This window comes from Pelodiscus sinensis, chromosome 2 (genome assembly GCF_049634645.1).
Source record: "Pelodiscus sinensis isolate JC-2024 chromosome 2, ASM4963464v1, whole genome shotgun sequence".
Classification (NCBI taxonomy): domain Eukaryota; kingdom Metazoa; phylum Chordata; order Testudines; family Trionychidae; genus Pelodiscus; species Pelodiscus sinensis.
In genome coordinates, this window is record NC_134712.1 from 194,734,604 (window position 1) to 194,749,977 (window position 15,374).

Sequence of the window (15,374 nt, forward strand, 5' to 3'; positions counted from 1 at the left end):
TACCTATTTGGTGACCCTTTCCCATGTCGTAGAAAGCCCTTGGGACAAAGATATCCAGCCTGCTTACAGTAGATGGAGAGAAGGCTTTTGGTTCCCCTTTGTCTCTGTGGCTAGAGAACGACCACGGTGTTATCTGACCAGACTAAAAGAGGGATGGAAGGCAGGGCCCCTCTTATGGAGTTTGGCTTGAGGGCATTTAGATGCAATTTCAGTCATCTACGAGCAAAGTCATTTCTTCCAAACCAGTCACATCTGTTAATGCTGTGGTCCGCTGCAGATTGGACCCCCCACACACACACACTTTTTGAACCCCAGAGCCATTGTAAGGAGGAGACCTCATCTTCTCACTGCCTCTATGCCTTGAGATCTGCGGGGTCTGACTAGTAAAAGAAATTGTTGTGGAGTCCATAACTGCTGCAGACATGAAACAGACACACACTTCCTATAGCCAGGCTGGGTTGTAAGGCTTTGCTACAAAAGACGTGTGTTCATTTTCCTCTCAACTTTCTCCAGTTTATCAGCCACTTTAGTACTCCCTTAGGTGAGAGCCTACAAACATGGGGAAAAGCGTCCTTACCTGTCATGTCTCTTTGGCCAATCGGTTTCAGCATGGGAAAGCCACCTGCAAACAAGCCCCCCAATGATGGTTGAGCACTACTTTTGCTGGTTGCTGGACCACCTCCATCTCTGTTAGGTCCTCTGGATTCTGTTACAAGGAGACAAGGGGTCTATCAATGTGTTTTGTTATCTACATTCAGGCTTTCAAGGAGCACCAACAGCCCCTGATTCTGCTGTTTTAACATATACATCAAGGAAAGTTACTGATGGTTCTATAGAAATAACGTTACTATTTATCCAACATCTTAGTGCACAGCACCCTCTGGTGCATCAGTAATGCTAGGACAGTTTAGGATTCAGCCATCATTTTGTGGTAAGCTTTTCTGAGAAGGGTGTAAATTTAATGTTGGCTGTGAAATGGCTACCGTAGTGCACTTATCTACTATATATTTGAGAGTGTTAGTTAAACGCTAAGCGCTAGGAACACCACATTTGATATCAGCTTCCTCTTATCATAACTTGAAGCAAAGTCAGGGTTTGGTTGTGTCAGGACGATGGGATATGCCTGGAATGTGACTGTTTCTCATAAAACAGAAAGTCAGGGCTGATAGCAGGGACAGTTATACTGTATAATGACAAGAGGGCAGCAAGGGGGCCAGAGATGGGGACCAGGATAGTTAACCCCATTGGGGCAATGGGGCAAGAATGGAGAAAGGGACAGCTGTCTATTATATAATTGAGTGTGTGTGTGTGTGTGTGTGTGTGTGTGTGTGTGTGTGTGTGTGCGCGCACCTGTTTGTCTGTCCCCCAACCAGGGGACATGCATGATTCCTCAGGCCTTAAGTTGCTGCAGTGAGAGGGCTGGGGTTGTCCCTTTTCCCCAGGAAGCCTGCACACTGAACCCCTCATCCCTGAGCAATGATTTAAATGAAGAAAAACAACATTTGAGTTAAGGACCCAAACAACTCCTGATAACTCTTCTAGTGGTGCTATAAAATGCTAAATAACAAATCTAAAACCTATGACTTAGAGTAGATTCTAAGTCTGATATCCCAAACTCTCCCCACAGTAGTTGTACATACTAAATTAGGCCGTAGAGCAGTTGTTCCCAACATTTTCCAGATGAGGACCCATTTTGACAATTCAGGAAGACTTGGTGACCCAAGGAAATTCAAAAACGGGGGGAGGGAGGGGCAGAACCACCTGGGGAAGACACTTTTGAAATGTAATGGCAACTCACATTTGGGTCCCGACCCATGGATTGGGAAACCCTGCCTTAGAGAAACTCAAGGCCATGACTAATTTTGAAGACCCTTAATCTTACAAGTGGTCCAACTGGCTTCTACAGGGCTACTCAGCCCAAAAGTTTGACATGCCTGGGCCCCTTGCTCAGAGCTGAAAAGAGCTACGCACTTACTTTCAACCTGTGGTGCACTTCGGTCATTGATTTGGGTAACTTTCCTTAAGCGAGTCCCTTGCTGAATGTCTGCTAGCAATGCATTTCGAGCTTTTTGATCTTCCTTTCTGGGCTTTGGGGGCTCTGTACTAGCCTGTTGAAGATAATATTAAGCAGTGAAACAAATGCTGAGAAAGGAAGCACAAGAAATAACATTTTAATATATTAAAACCAGAATGAAGCAAGCATCCCAGGCAGTTATATTGAAATCTTCATTACCGTGTATTAAATTATATATTATTGAAATTAACACAACAGCTGTCACACACACACACGAAAGCTAAGAAGTTACAAATTAGAGGGAGCTCTACCAGCACTATTTAATTTCACCTGAACAAAACAAAGGACACACTTTCATTTCAGTCTGACTTCCAGGCAAGTGAACTACCAATGTGCCTAGAATAACCAGGGCCTGCCTCCCTCCATCATTGTGTAATTCCAACTTGGAGGGCACATATATCTTTTTATTTTACTTACAATGATTTATAATATGAAGATTTCAAAAGCCATTTGAGAACACAATTCATTTTTTTCTGTCTTTGTCCTTCCTTGTTAAAAAAGAACATTTCATCATTAGCATGGCTACTGCAGTACTGGTATGATCACACCATAGCACGTTGGGTTAAATCTTGATTATATCATAATTCAGATATTTAAACAGGGTTTATATGCTTCTGTATTAGGGGTGTGCATAGATTTAAACAGTTTAAATAGATTGCTTTCAAATCAATTTAGCTGAATAAACAATATCCTACAGTTTATTTAAGGCCTATTAATGTAAAGTTGTCTTGGTATGACCACAATAATATAAAATCTTGGGTCCCCCCTCCTAAATATTTTTTACAAATATGGCACTCTCCAAAATAAAATAAAAAAGCAGAAATCTGTTCTGATTTCAGATGTCTAGTCATGTGGCTTTTCTTTCAACAGGTAAAAAGGACATAGTAGAGAAGTCCAAAGCCAATGGATGGGTGACACTGGATTGTTCTAGAACATAAGAACTCTTTATAATCAAGTCCAGAGCAAGATATTATAGCCAAGTTATCCCTCCTGAACACAGTTAATAACAAACACAGAAGACCCATTTCTTTAGTAAATTATTGCCCCTATTTCACTTTATATTTACTATGTCTTGAAGGGTGTCTTAAACATTCCTATTTGAGAACTGTGAGTGAAAAACAAGATTGAAAATATTTAAAAGCCACTATATGACTAGAAATAATCAGATACATTTAAAATATAATTTAAACTTGCATTTGATTGCCTGTTTTTATTCAGTTTAAAAAAAAATCTGGATTTGTAAATGTCCATTAGGTGGCACTCTTTGGTGACAGTAACGAGTATTACATTCTTGCTATCTGATGTAAAAACTCAGTAATAACTTTCTGAGACTGACCAGATATTCTTCAATAGGACATTGAAAAAAGGTAGTCATTCTTGGATAATTCCTTAATTTAAATAACAGTCGTGCTTTCCCATATGCTTTAAACAAAGTTTAAACTACAAGCACTATATAATTCTGGTTATTAAAGCTCTGAAAGGCTGACTAATATAAGCAATGTCATAGGGTTCATACCAGCTGGAATTTATTTCCAGTCACTTTTTTCCTTAAAAATTCACAATACTTACTCTGACAAATGGACGAACCATAACCGGAGCAAATATAGCTTGTTTTTAACAAAAGCTTTTCACCACTTTCTTCAAACTTTCTTCTCCTTACTCCCAGAAGTAAATTTAGCCATAGCCTGTTAATTAGGATCTAAAGCTACCCGATCAAGAGTGTTAGGTTTAAAATTAGATCCAACAGCTGTGTATTTGTTTCCGGGTTCATGTCTTCACATATTATACCAGCTGTCTACTCTGCCTGCTCCATTCTTGTGAGCAGGTAGGCTACTGGAAGACTATGTATTTCAGTACGCAATCTGTAGTAGATTAAATTCTGTCACAGTCCAACACAGTGTCCCCTCTAATCTAACAAATCCTAAATTCCCTTTATATATTTTTGGGGGAGGGTGTGTGCATATGAGACATTGCACAAAGAGGGAATGCTTCATTCTGCAAATCCAAACTGTATTATTGTAAGATAGAACTGTAGGAATCTTGACATCAAATACTTCCCCCTCATACTCCTCCGTATTGTACTTTAATATATAATCTTCATGGCTGGAGCACTCTCATGTGCCTGGTGATTGACTGTGCTGTTGAGTAGCTTCATATGGATTCTCTTTTGCTATTACAAGATCAAAGTAGGCTGGGAGTAGCAATGTAGCTTAGCTGCATGCCTGTCAGAATTCTCCTATGGATTTCTTGTTTGCAGCACTGCCCACACCTATGTAGTCTGTGACACTTTAATAGTGAAGTGAGTGCTGGTACTCTTTAGCACAAATATCCCAGTCAGGGAAGAAATACGAATTTACAAGGAAACCTGCTCCAATTGATTAGCTGCAGACAGACCTTTACAAGCACCATCACTTGGCTATGATACAGATATCTATTCAGAAAGCAGAATTAGCTAGGGATACACTGTTGTGTTATGCTGGCATTATACAGAATACATAAGAAATTGTGTAAACTAGTGCAGCCGGAAGACAGAAATGAGCTCTTCATTAGGGTTAGACCTTCAATCTTAAAAATATACACAGAAGTGTCTTGAGCAGGAAGACAAATGCATTTTCTTTGGCAGTCACAGAGGGAGTATAGCTAAAACACAAAAGGTATCACTCTTACAAAGTGCTTTTTTACACTAAAGGAGCAACTATATTTACAGAATAGGAAATGTCTCAGTCCTTCACTGAAAATCAAAAGTGAATCAGACAAGAATGTGGAGATCATTTGTTTTATTAAATGCCAGAGATACCTAAGGTAACATAAAATGAAATTAAATTGGTTGGTTCTCATTTCCTAGGTAACCACATTGCTCTATTATTTCACACACAAAAGAATGTCATGTTAAATAATTTCTTACAGAAACAGAATGAGTCACACATCGAGTAGCCTCTATGTAAAGAAATGCTATATTTCTTACCTCACTCAGCTTCACCATATTTTCCCTTTACATGTCCTACAATTACACCAGCTAAATTTAAGCTGATAAGTGGAAGCCATGTTATTTCTGCATTAACAGGCACTATTCATGCTGTTATTTTAAATCCATTTATTATAGAGGCTCTCTTATCTATCCTAGCATCATAGGGCTGGAAAAGACCTTATGAGGTCATCAAGTCCAGCCCCCTTCCCAAAGCAGGACCAACCCCAATTAAATCATTCCAGCCAGGGCTCTGTAAAGCCAAGACTTAAAAACCTTCTAGGGATGGAGATTCCACCACCTCCCTAGGTAACCCATTCCAGTGCTTCACCACTCTCCTAGTGAAATAGTTTTTCCTAATATCCAACCTAGACCTCCCCCACTGTAACTTGAGACCATTGCTCCTTGTTCTGCCATCCATCACTACTGAGAATAGCTTCTCTCCATCCTCTTTAGAACCTCTTTTCAGGAAGTTGAAGGCTGCTATCAAATCCCTCTCCTTGCAGGTCAAGTGCTCCGGCCCCTTATCATTTTAGTTGCCCTCTGCCGGACCTTCTCCAAGGCATCCACATCCTTTCTGTAGTGAGTGGGGGGCCCAGAATTAGACACAATATTCCAGATGGGGCCTCACCAGAACCAAATAAAGGGGAATAATCACTTCTCTAGATCTGCTGGCAATGCTCCTCCTAATGCACCCTAATATGCCATTAGCCTTCTTGGCTACAAGGGCACACTGTTGACTCACAACCAGCTTCTCATCCACTGTAATCCCCAGATCCTTTTCTGCTGAACTGCTACCTAGCCAGTTGTTCCCCAATGTGTAACAAAGCTTTGGATTCTTCCGTCCGAAGGGCAAAACTCTGCACTTGTCCTTGTTAAACCTCATCAGATTTCTTTCTAATGTACCAAGCACCCCAACATTCATATCCCAAAAATTCTTTATTGCTGGATATTACATAAGATTTAGAACATCAGATCGGACCATTGGTTCACATCCATAATCTATGACAGAAGCCAATACTGGACATTTGAGATTATCCTTTTTATGTAGATATAATACACACTTAGGCTTTAGTAAGGCTGTACCACTTTCTCTCTTGAATTATTAATACCACACAATACCAATAAAGCACACATTAAATGGATTAAGAACTGACAACTCAAAAAGTTGTTGTCAATAAGGAATCATCATCAAACAGGGGAGTTCATAGCAGGGTTCCATAGGGATTTGTATTATGCCTTATGCTATTCAACATTTTCATCGATGACCTGAAAGTAAAGATCTGAAAATATAAATATCCCTACTGATACAATTTGCAGATGACACAAAGATTAGTGGAATGGTAAATTGGAAAGAGGACTGGGCAGTCATACAGAATGATCTGGACCTCTTCAAACAAAGTATGTTTTAATACAGCCCAATGTTACAAGTGTGACGGCGCATTGGGGTCCCCCGCCTCCTGCACCCCTGAAATGGCACGAACAGACTCCACCAGCCAGTAGAAGAGAGGTGGTTTATTGCTTCTCCAGGATACAGCACAGCACAGATGTCATCAGGTTACAGGGCAGGCCTAGGATGCCTCAGCCCCCCTTGATATGGGGTGGGGGGGGGGTCCGGCTTCTAAACCCCCCAGCCTGTTGCTGAGGCTGCTTCCTCCATGCTCCCAGACAGAAACTAACTAACCCTCTTCCAGCCCTGCCCCCCAGCCAGGGGCAGCATCCACCTTCCTTTGTTCCTCTCCATGGGGGGTAGCTGGTCGAACAGGTTGAGAGATCTCTTTGCATAATGCCCCATCCCTGTCCTTCTGGGCTGTGGTACCGGCGGCAGCCAGTGGGGTTACCACAGACCCATAGAAAGCAGAAAGTTCTCCCCCACTACGTCACAACAAGATAACCTGGAACAAGAAATCCAGGTCATCCCTCCAGAACGGGCGACTTGTATCCCGGAAAGCAATGACTCAGAAAAGGTTTTAGGGGTCACAGCAGACAAACAGTTCAACATGAGAGCTCTTTTTTTGTCACAGCATCGCACTGGGCAAATGCAACCCTCGAATGTATAAACAGGGGAGTTGCAAGTCAGAGCCAAAAAATTATTGGCGAGAACGATACTTCCATGCAGTTCAGTTGTGTATAAATTAAAGGATATTGAAAAAACTGAGAGGGGAGGGGGGGAAAACCACCCCAAAAACAAAAAAGGTTTGAGGGCTGGAGAAAAACCGCTTATAGTTGGGAGACTTAGAGTTCAAGCTTATAAAAAGTAGACTGTGATATGACTTGATTACTGCAGATCGTCACAGAGAGAAAATACCAGTCACTGCAAGGCTTTTTAATAAAGAAAGGCATAACAATATAAAACACCAGTTATTGGACTCAGTACAGGGTAAGTAGGTAAAATTTAATGGCCTGTGATATACACAAAGTCAGACTAGATCTAAGATCCCTTCTGGGCTTAAACTAAATTAAGAAGAATGATGTTATCTAGCCAATATGTAATGTTGCACAATGGGGAGAGAGCTGGGTGATTAAAGTACTAGATTGAGATTCCCAGCACTGCTAAGCTTCCCATGTAACTTTGGAAAATCACTTTACTTAGCTCTAACAAAATACAGGACTTGCTTAACTCTGTATTTCCACAACCAAAAGGTCGGATCACTACGAGCCACAGCTCTCCCGCTGTGTCTAGACTGGCAAGTTTTTCCACAAAAGCAGCTGCTTTTGCGGAAAAACTTGCCAGCTGTCTACACTGGCCGCTTGAATTTCCGCAAGAACACTGACTTCCTACTGTCTGAAATCAGTGCTTCTTGCGGAAATACTATGCTGCTCCCATTCGGGCAAAAGTCCTTTTGCGCAAAAGGGCCAGTGTAGACAGCTCAGATTTGTTTTGCGCAAAAAAGCCCCGATCGCAAAAATGGCGATCGGGGCTTTTTTGCGGAAAAGTGCGTCTAGATTGGCACGGACACTTTTCCGCAAAAAGTGCTTTTGCGGAAAAGCGTCCATGCCAATCTAGACGCTCTTTTCCGCAAATGTTTTTAACAGAAAACTTTTCCATTAAAAACATTTGTGGAAAATCATGCCAGTCTAGACATAGCCTCCATGTTTGAGTTCCTCTATGTCTCCTGCATGCATCAACATTCAGTCTTTCTACTCTTCAGCCAAGAGAGTCCTTTTTCTCACATCACTTAAGGATTGACTAGTCTATAATCCCATTGCTCAGACACTGACGTTGCTGCAGGAATTGATACACAGTCTTTATATCAGGTACTTCTCCCACCTCTGTATTATGGAAAAACTATCACCATATGGTCTAACTCTTTTGAGTGTAGTAGAAGATGGTGCTGAATTCTGAAACTTGGTTCTATTGTAAACAGAAGATGGAATTTCAGAATTTCCATGTCTTTTCTTTCATGTGTCAAAGCCAGTTGCATTACAGACTGATTTTCACTAATATCAGAATGCATTCCTGATGTACCCTCTTACCAATATTATTAACAGATTGATGAAAAAAGCTGAGGCCAGAGTATGAAATCTGAAATTTAAAAATTCATCTTTAGAGGATCTTGAGTATGTGGATAATACTGCTCTTACTTGGAGATATAAGTGACTGGCTAATGCTGGAAGAAATCTAAAAAGCTGTGGAACTGATGGAGCCTAAGATCAGTGGTGATAAAATTAAAGCATTGTAATTCTCCTTATACAATAGAAACCGAATGGGTGAATAATTTGATCTATTGGCTAGTCTATTGACAGCTGGAGGTTCTATAACCAAGTCAGTCATAATCTGGATTAGTCTTCCATCAATGGCATTTCAGTGTCTTCAAGGACATCTGTTTGGGTAGCAAGATATGTGTGTGCCAACGACAACACAAGTGTCCAGCACAACAGTGATGACAATAAGGGAGAAGCGGTAGATGTGGCATACCTAGACTTTAGTAAGGCATTTGATATGGTCTTGCCTGATATTCTTATCAATAAACTAGGCAAATACAACTTAGATGGGGCTTCTACAAGATAGGTGCATAACTGGCTGGATAACCGTACTCAGAGAGTATTTATTAATGGTTCACAATCCTGCTGGAAAGGTATAACAAGTGGGATTCCGCAGGGGCCTGTTTTGGGATTGGCTCTGTTCAATATCTTCATCAACGATTTAGATATTGGCATAGAAAGTACGCTTATTAAGTTTGCAGATGATACCAAGCTGGGAGGGGTTGCAACGGCTCTGGAGGATAGGGTCATAATTCAAAATGATCTGGACAAAATGGAGAAATGGTCTGAGGTAAACAGGATGAAGCTTAATAAAGACAAATGCAAAGTGCTCCACTTAGGAAGGAACAATCAGTTTCACACATGCTTCCCATTCTGTAACTGTCTAGGAAGGAGCAAGACAGAAAGGGATCTAGGGGTTATAGTGGACCACAAGTTGAATATGAGTCAGCAGTGTGATGCTGTTGCAAAAAAAAGCAAACATGATTCTGGGATGCATTAACAGGTGTGTTGTGAGCAAGAACACGAGAAGTCATTCTTCCACTCTACTCTGCTCTGGTTAGGCCTCAATTGGAGTACTGTGTCCAGTTCTAGGCACCACATTTCAAGAAAGATGTGGAGAAATTGGAGAGGGTCCAAAGAAGAGCAACAAGAATGATTAAAGGTCTAGAGTACATGACCTATGAAGGACGGCTGAAGGAATTGGTTTTGTTTAGTTTAAAAAAGAGAAGATTGAGGGGGGACATGATAGCCGTTTTCAGGTATCTAAAAAGGTGTCATCAGGAGGAGGGAGAAAACTTGTTCATCTTGGCCTCTGATGATAGGACAAGAAGCAACGGGCTTAAACTGCAGCAAGGGAGGTTTAGGTTGGACATTAGGAAAAAGTTCCTAACTGTCAGGGTGGTCAAACACTGGAATAAATTGCCCAGGAAAGTTGTGGAATCCCCATCTCTGGAGATATTTAAGAGTAGGTTAGATAAATGTCTATCAGGGTGGTCTAGACAGTATTTGGTCCTGCCATGAGGGCAGGGACTGAACTCTATGACCTCTTGAGGTCCCTTCCAGTCCTAGTATTCTATGATTCTATAACCCTGTTATATGGAGGGTACTTTTGAACTTGATTTTGAAATGCATTCTTAATCTGTTTCCCAGTGCAATTCAAGAGAGAGTTGGCCTTATTAAACAAGTGAATAGCCCATCAAAATTGCACCTGCAGTCTTTTGTTCCTCCCACACGGGTTTTAGAAAGCCTGTGGCAGAGAGCGTGGCAACAGCAGCTGTGCCAGCACACTGATCACTGGATTATTAATTATATCACCCAGAATAAACCTAAGGGGCAAAATTGTGCCTCACTGAAAGACTGAGGATGGGCAGGAGAGAGAGCTACAAAGCTAATTAGCCCATTAGCCCAGGAAGTAGAGAAGCCACAAGAAGGAAGTGCTCATCAGAGAGAGGATCCAGAGCCAGGAGAGATCTTCCCGGGAAAATACGTCTCTTCCCACACTTGACTGAGTGAGCTAAAGACTGTATGCTACGGTAGATACACAGCTGAGCACGTTTGTCAAGGTGCTGAGAGATAATATTGTTGAGCAGAAGGTGGTCTGAATGGTTTGTGGTTAGACAAGAGCATGATGAAGCACTGTCACACAGCCATGGATGTCAGAGTGGCACTAAGTACACCTGTACTCACCCCCATACACTGCCATAGCAGACTTTGTACAAGTCATTTTGTCACTCCACCAGCAGCCTCCAGAGTCCCGTCCCCAACCAGCCAATCATTTACCGGTACATCACACCAGAACCCAGCAGCTTCCTTTTACCTTTGCATTTACCTCAATGTACATATACGCAGTAAACAGGACCATCAAGACAGCCAGGAGAGGAGATGGCTGGAAACAACAAGTTGCATTTCAACAAACACAAGTGGCGGAAGTCGGAGCATACAGCATCCTTCACAATCGGATTTCGTAACTTCGTCCTTGCAGTTTAAATAAACTTTGGTTTGAGGGGTAACCCTCAAAAGAACCCACTTCAAAGGCTGATGGGTCAGCAAAGAGGGCGGCGGGAGCTAAACTGCAAGTGATAAATAATTGAATCTAGTACTACTGTATTATGAAATTGTCTAGATTGAGTTCTTTCTGAAAGTCAGTGACACACTGGTGAAACATATATGAACACAATCCAAAGAAATATGGATACTTAATGATATTATGTTTTAAAGTCTGTGGCTAAACAGGTAGAAACAGGTTCCCTCCCAGACAGGAAAGAAGGCAGCTTACCGAACCCTGTCTCAATCAGTTTCATGACAAATTAATCCACTGAAGGGAAAAGTGACCCAATCAGTGACTGCCAGCATTGAAGTGCCATAATCATAAATTCAAATAAAGTGTAATTCTATCTAAGGGCACTGTACTCTATTCCCTGACTCATTTAACACTGTTAATGTGTAATGAACCATTTCATAATCAATCCAGTTTATTTCTTCTGTAGGCCCTACTGTAGTCACCGTAGGCACTTGCTGTGGGCTGCTCCAGCCCCGGGGAGGTGGGAGGGCCGCTGCGGGCAGGGGGCTACTGCAGCTCAGCCCCTGCTCATGGCAGGCGTGGGCACCCCACAGGCAGGCGTAGGATGCTGGCACAACCTCTACCTATGGGGTGCCCTATTCCACAGCAGGCAGGGTCTGCTCTGGTATCCTGGCCAGCATAGCCCCTGCCTGTGGTGGTGGTGGTGGAGCATTCCAGCCCAGTTGCTGGCAGGGGGACATCTCTAGCCAGGCTGGAGTGGTCCCCCTCTCACCCCTTTTAATTGGTCAATGTATTGTTTAACCGGTAACCAATGAAATGGAATTTTACATTCCCAGTATTTGGGAGGGGAATGCAGTGCAAAGATGGTTGGAGACCAATAATCTCTAGTTGTACCCAGTGTTTGTATTACACGATGCATCCTAACAGTGGGCAATACATGTAGAGCAGGGCAAGAAACAGTTTTCCCATTCCACACACAGTTTTGAGATTTTCGAAATGTTTCCTGTTCCACATCAGGAACTGAAACTGAGATCTTTCAAAAAAAATTTTGTCAGGAGAAGAGAGAGGAAGAGAGAACAAGGCACACATACATTGCCTGCCTGCCATCTTCAAAGAGAGCAGGGACCTCAATCCAGAGTACCCACATGCCAGCAAACCACTAGGCTTTTTGCTAAGCACTAGGCTATTTATTGGCTGTCCTTGAGTGTGTCACTCTCTCAACTAGAAATTTAATCCTACTCTTAAGAAATCTTGCAAAGTTGACCCTTCCTAGCAAGCAATTTTGACAAATCAGGATTTATTCTTTCATTAAAAATTCCTAATCAGCTCTAATTGTCAACATACACAATCTAGTGTGAAGCCCAGAGTATCTCAGACTTGATTACTAGATTATAACTACACTTGGAATTTACCATTCAGTTTTTTGCAGCTGCGGTCTGCCCAGCAGGCAACAGTATTTATTGATTTTTATTTTATACAGAGAATTGTCAATTTGACAGAGCCATGCTCAGAAGTTTGGTAACAATGAGGAAAAGAAAGATCAGATTTCTAGTAGGCAAGAAACAGAACAGAGAGAAAAAACAGTAAGGCTACGTCTACACTGGCATGAATTTCCGGAACTGCTTAAAACAGAATACTATTCCGTTTTCAGTTTTTCCGGAAAAGAAGCGTCTACATTGGCAGGCTGCTTTTCTGGAAAAGCCCTTTTTCCGGAAAAGCGTCTGTGGCCAACGTAGACGCGCTTTTCCGGAAAAGAGCCCAGGTCGCCATTTTCGCAATCGGGGCTTTTTTCCGGAAAAGATTACTGGGCTGTCTACACTGGCCCTTTTCCGGAACAGTGTTCCGGAATAAGGACTTATGCCCGAGCGGGAGCAGAATAGTTTTTCCGGAATAGCGGCTGATTTTGTACAGTAGAGCATCGTTGCTTTTCCGGAAATTCAAGGGCCAGTGTAGACAGCTCGCAGCTTATTCCGGAAAAGCGGCTGATTTTCCGGAATAAGTGGCCCAGTGTAGACACAGCCTAAGTCATTTTTATTGCAATTGTTTCAAATATGCAGCAGGTTTGCTTTAACTAGTTGCTAGGTTAAAAAAGAACCTAAAGAAAAATATAAATGTCAAACAAATACAAAAAGCTAAGTTCTGCTTAGTAGAAAGTTATTTTAAAACTCTTTTTACTAATAGGAAGGCTGGTATATGTGCTTTTGGGGTTTACTAGTCACATGAAAGCCCTAATTTCTCATTGTAGACCCTGTCACCCACATGAAGCCACGATTGCTTCATTTGGGCTCCACCTGCACAGCCAATTGCAGGATCAGGGCTGTTTATTGTACTGCTATTCTGCGGCACAGATTGAAAGGTCCTTTTTTGGATTGAGAAAGAGGGAAGGTCCTTTCTTGGATTGAGAACTGGTTAAAAGACAGGAAATAAAGGGTAGGAATAAATGGTAAATTTTCAGATTGGAGAGGGGTAACTAGTGGTGTACCCCAAGGGTCAGTCCTGGGACCAATCCTTTTCAACTTATTCATAAATGATCTGGAGAAAGGGGTAAGCAGTGAGGTAATAAAGTTTGCAGATGATACCAAACTGTTTAGGATAGTCAAGACAGAAGCAGACTGTGAGGGATTCCAAGAAGGTCTCACCAAACTGAGTGATTGGGCAACAAAATGGCAAATGAAATTTAATGTGGATAAGTGTAAAGTAATGCACGTCAGGGGAAAAATAACCCCAACTATACATAGAGTATGATGGGGGCTAATTTGGCTACGACAAATCAGGAAAGAGATCTTGGAGTTATCATGGACAGTTCTCTGAAAACTTCCACACAGAGTGCAGCAGCGGTCAAAAAGGCAAATAGGATGCTAGGAATTATTAGGAAAGGGATAGAAAATAGGACCCAGAATATCTTACTGCCCCTGTATAAAACTATGGTACGCCCACATCTTGAATACTGTGTACAGATGTGGTCTCCTCACCTCAAAAAAGATATTTTGGCCTTGGAAAGGGTTCAGAAAAGGGCAACTAAAATGATTAGGGGTTTGGAACGGGTCTCATATGAGGAGAGGCTAAAGAGACTGGGACTTTTCAGTTTAGAAAAGAGGAGACTGAGGGGGTATATGATAGAGGTCTATAAAATCATGAGTGGTGTGGAGAGGGCTGATAAAGAAAAGTTATTTATTAGTTCCCATAATAGAAGAACTAGAGGACACCAAATGAAATTAATGGGTAGCAGGTTTAAAACTAATAAAAGGAAGTTCTTCTTCACACAGCGTGTTGTCAACCTGTGGAACTCCTTGCCAGAGGAGGCTGTGAAGGCTAGGACTATAATAGAGTTTAAAGAGAAGCTGGATAAATTCATGGAGGTTAGGTCCATAAAAGGCTATTAGCCAGGGGATAAAATGGTGTCCTTGGCCTCTGTTTGTCAGAGGCTGGAGAGGGATGGCAGGAGACAAATCACTTGATCACTGTCTTCGGTCCACCCTCTCTGGGGCACCTGGTGTTGGCCACTGTCGGTAGACAGGATATTGGGCTAGATGGATCTTTGGTCTGACCCAGTACGGCTGTTCTTATGTTCTTAAAGTAATTAATTCTAGGCATTCAGTTTACTTTGATAAACACGGAAATCTGTGTGTGTAAACAGGCCTCTAGAAAGTTAAGCTTCAAGCTCTGTCCTGTGAGGAATTCCTACCAAGCATTCTTTCATATGGAGCACAAGAGAGGAGGACGCATACCAGATAGCTTCATGGCCGGCTATTACCCTCAAAGAACGGCAGAACCAGTTTCATGCTGCTATCTCTGCTCAGCTCAGTAATTATTAACTACAGCCTCACTTATTAACCATTCAGAAAACTCTAATCTGATGCTTGCCCTAATTTAAAAGGTCATGCAATGTATATATTTAGGTAGGTTGTATTTACCCTACTTCTTCCTCATTCTCATCATTGTACTTCCTCTTGGGCAGACGATTCTGTCTGTCTGTTTTCTGGATTAGAAAGAAGGACCCAAGTTAGTTTGTATAGCAAAAACCATTTCTTCATCTGTTGGTCTTCAGAAAACCCAGTTTCAACCAGTATAAACAAGACTCCCCAAGAGTAGTACCTCTCTGGAGATGTTTACAACCTGAGTGATTCTCCTGAATAATGCTCATTGCTCAGTTCTAGTCAGAGTTGTTGCAACCCTCCTCCTCCAGAGTTGTATACAGTCCTTGGCACACAGCAATACATACTCTTAACGCAATATGGTCCCCAAAGATACTGCATGTGGTTGCAATATCCTGTTTGGTAGCTATGGTGGGAAACTGAAAGGGAAAAAAAAGTATCATAGACGAGTCT

The 15,374-nt window shown here is 41.9% G+C and overlaps 1 protein-coding gene across 7 annotated transcripts in view; it reads right to left on the bottom strand.

Moving 5' to 3' along the window:
* WIPF3 (WAS/WASL interacting protein family member 3) overlaps window positions 1–15,374 on the bottom strand; it is a 57,070-nt gene that overhangs the window by 9,843 nt on the left and 31,853 nt on the right. For 5 of the 7 annotated variants that reach the window (XM_075922137.1, XM_075922138.1, XM_075922139.1 and 2 more), the window contains 2 exons: window positions 1,976–2,108; window positions 578–706 (listed from right to left, as the gene is read on the bottom strand). In XM_075922137.1, coding sequence (XP_075778252.1) covers window positions 578–706; window positions 1,976–2,108 — 262 coding nt within the window. Of the gene's footprint in view, window positions 1–577; window positions 707–1,350; window positions 1,473–1,975; window positions 2,109–3,643; window positions 4,137–15,374 lie in introns of those variants that run through there. The other 2 variants (XM_006133226.4, XM_006133227.4) reach the window with 2 other exon arrangements.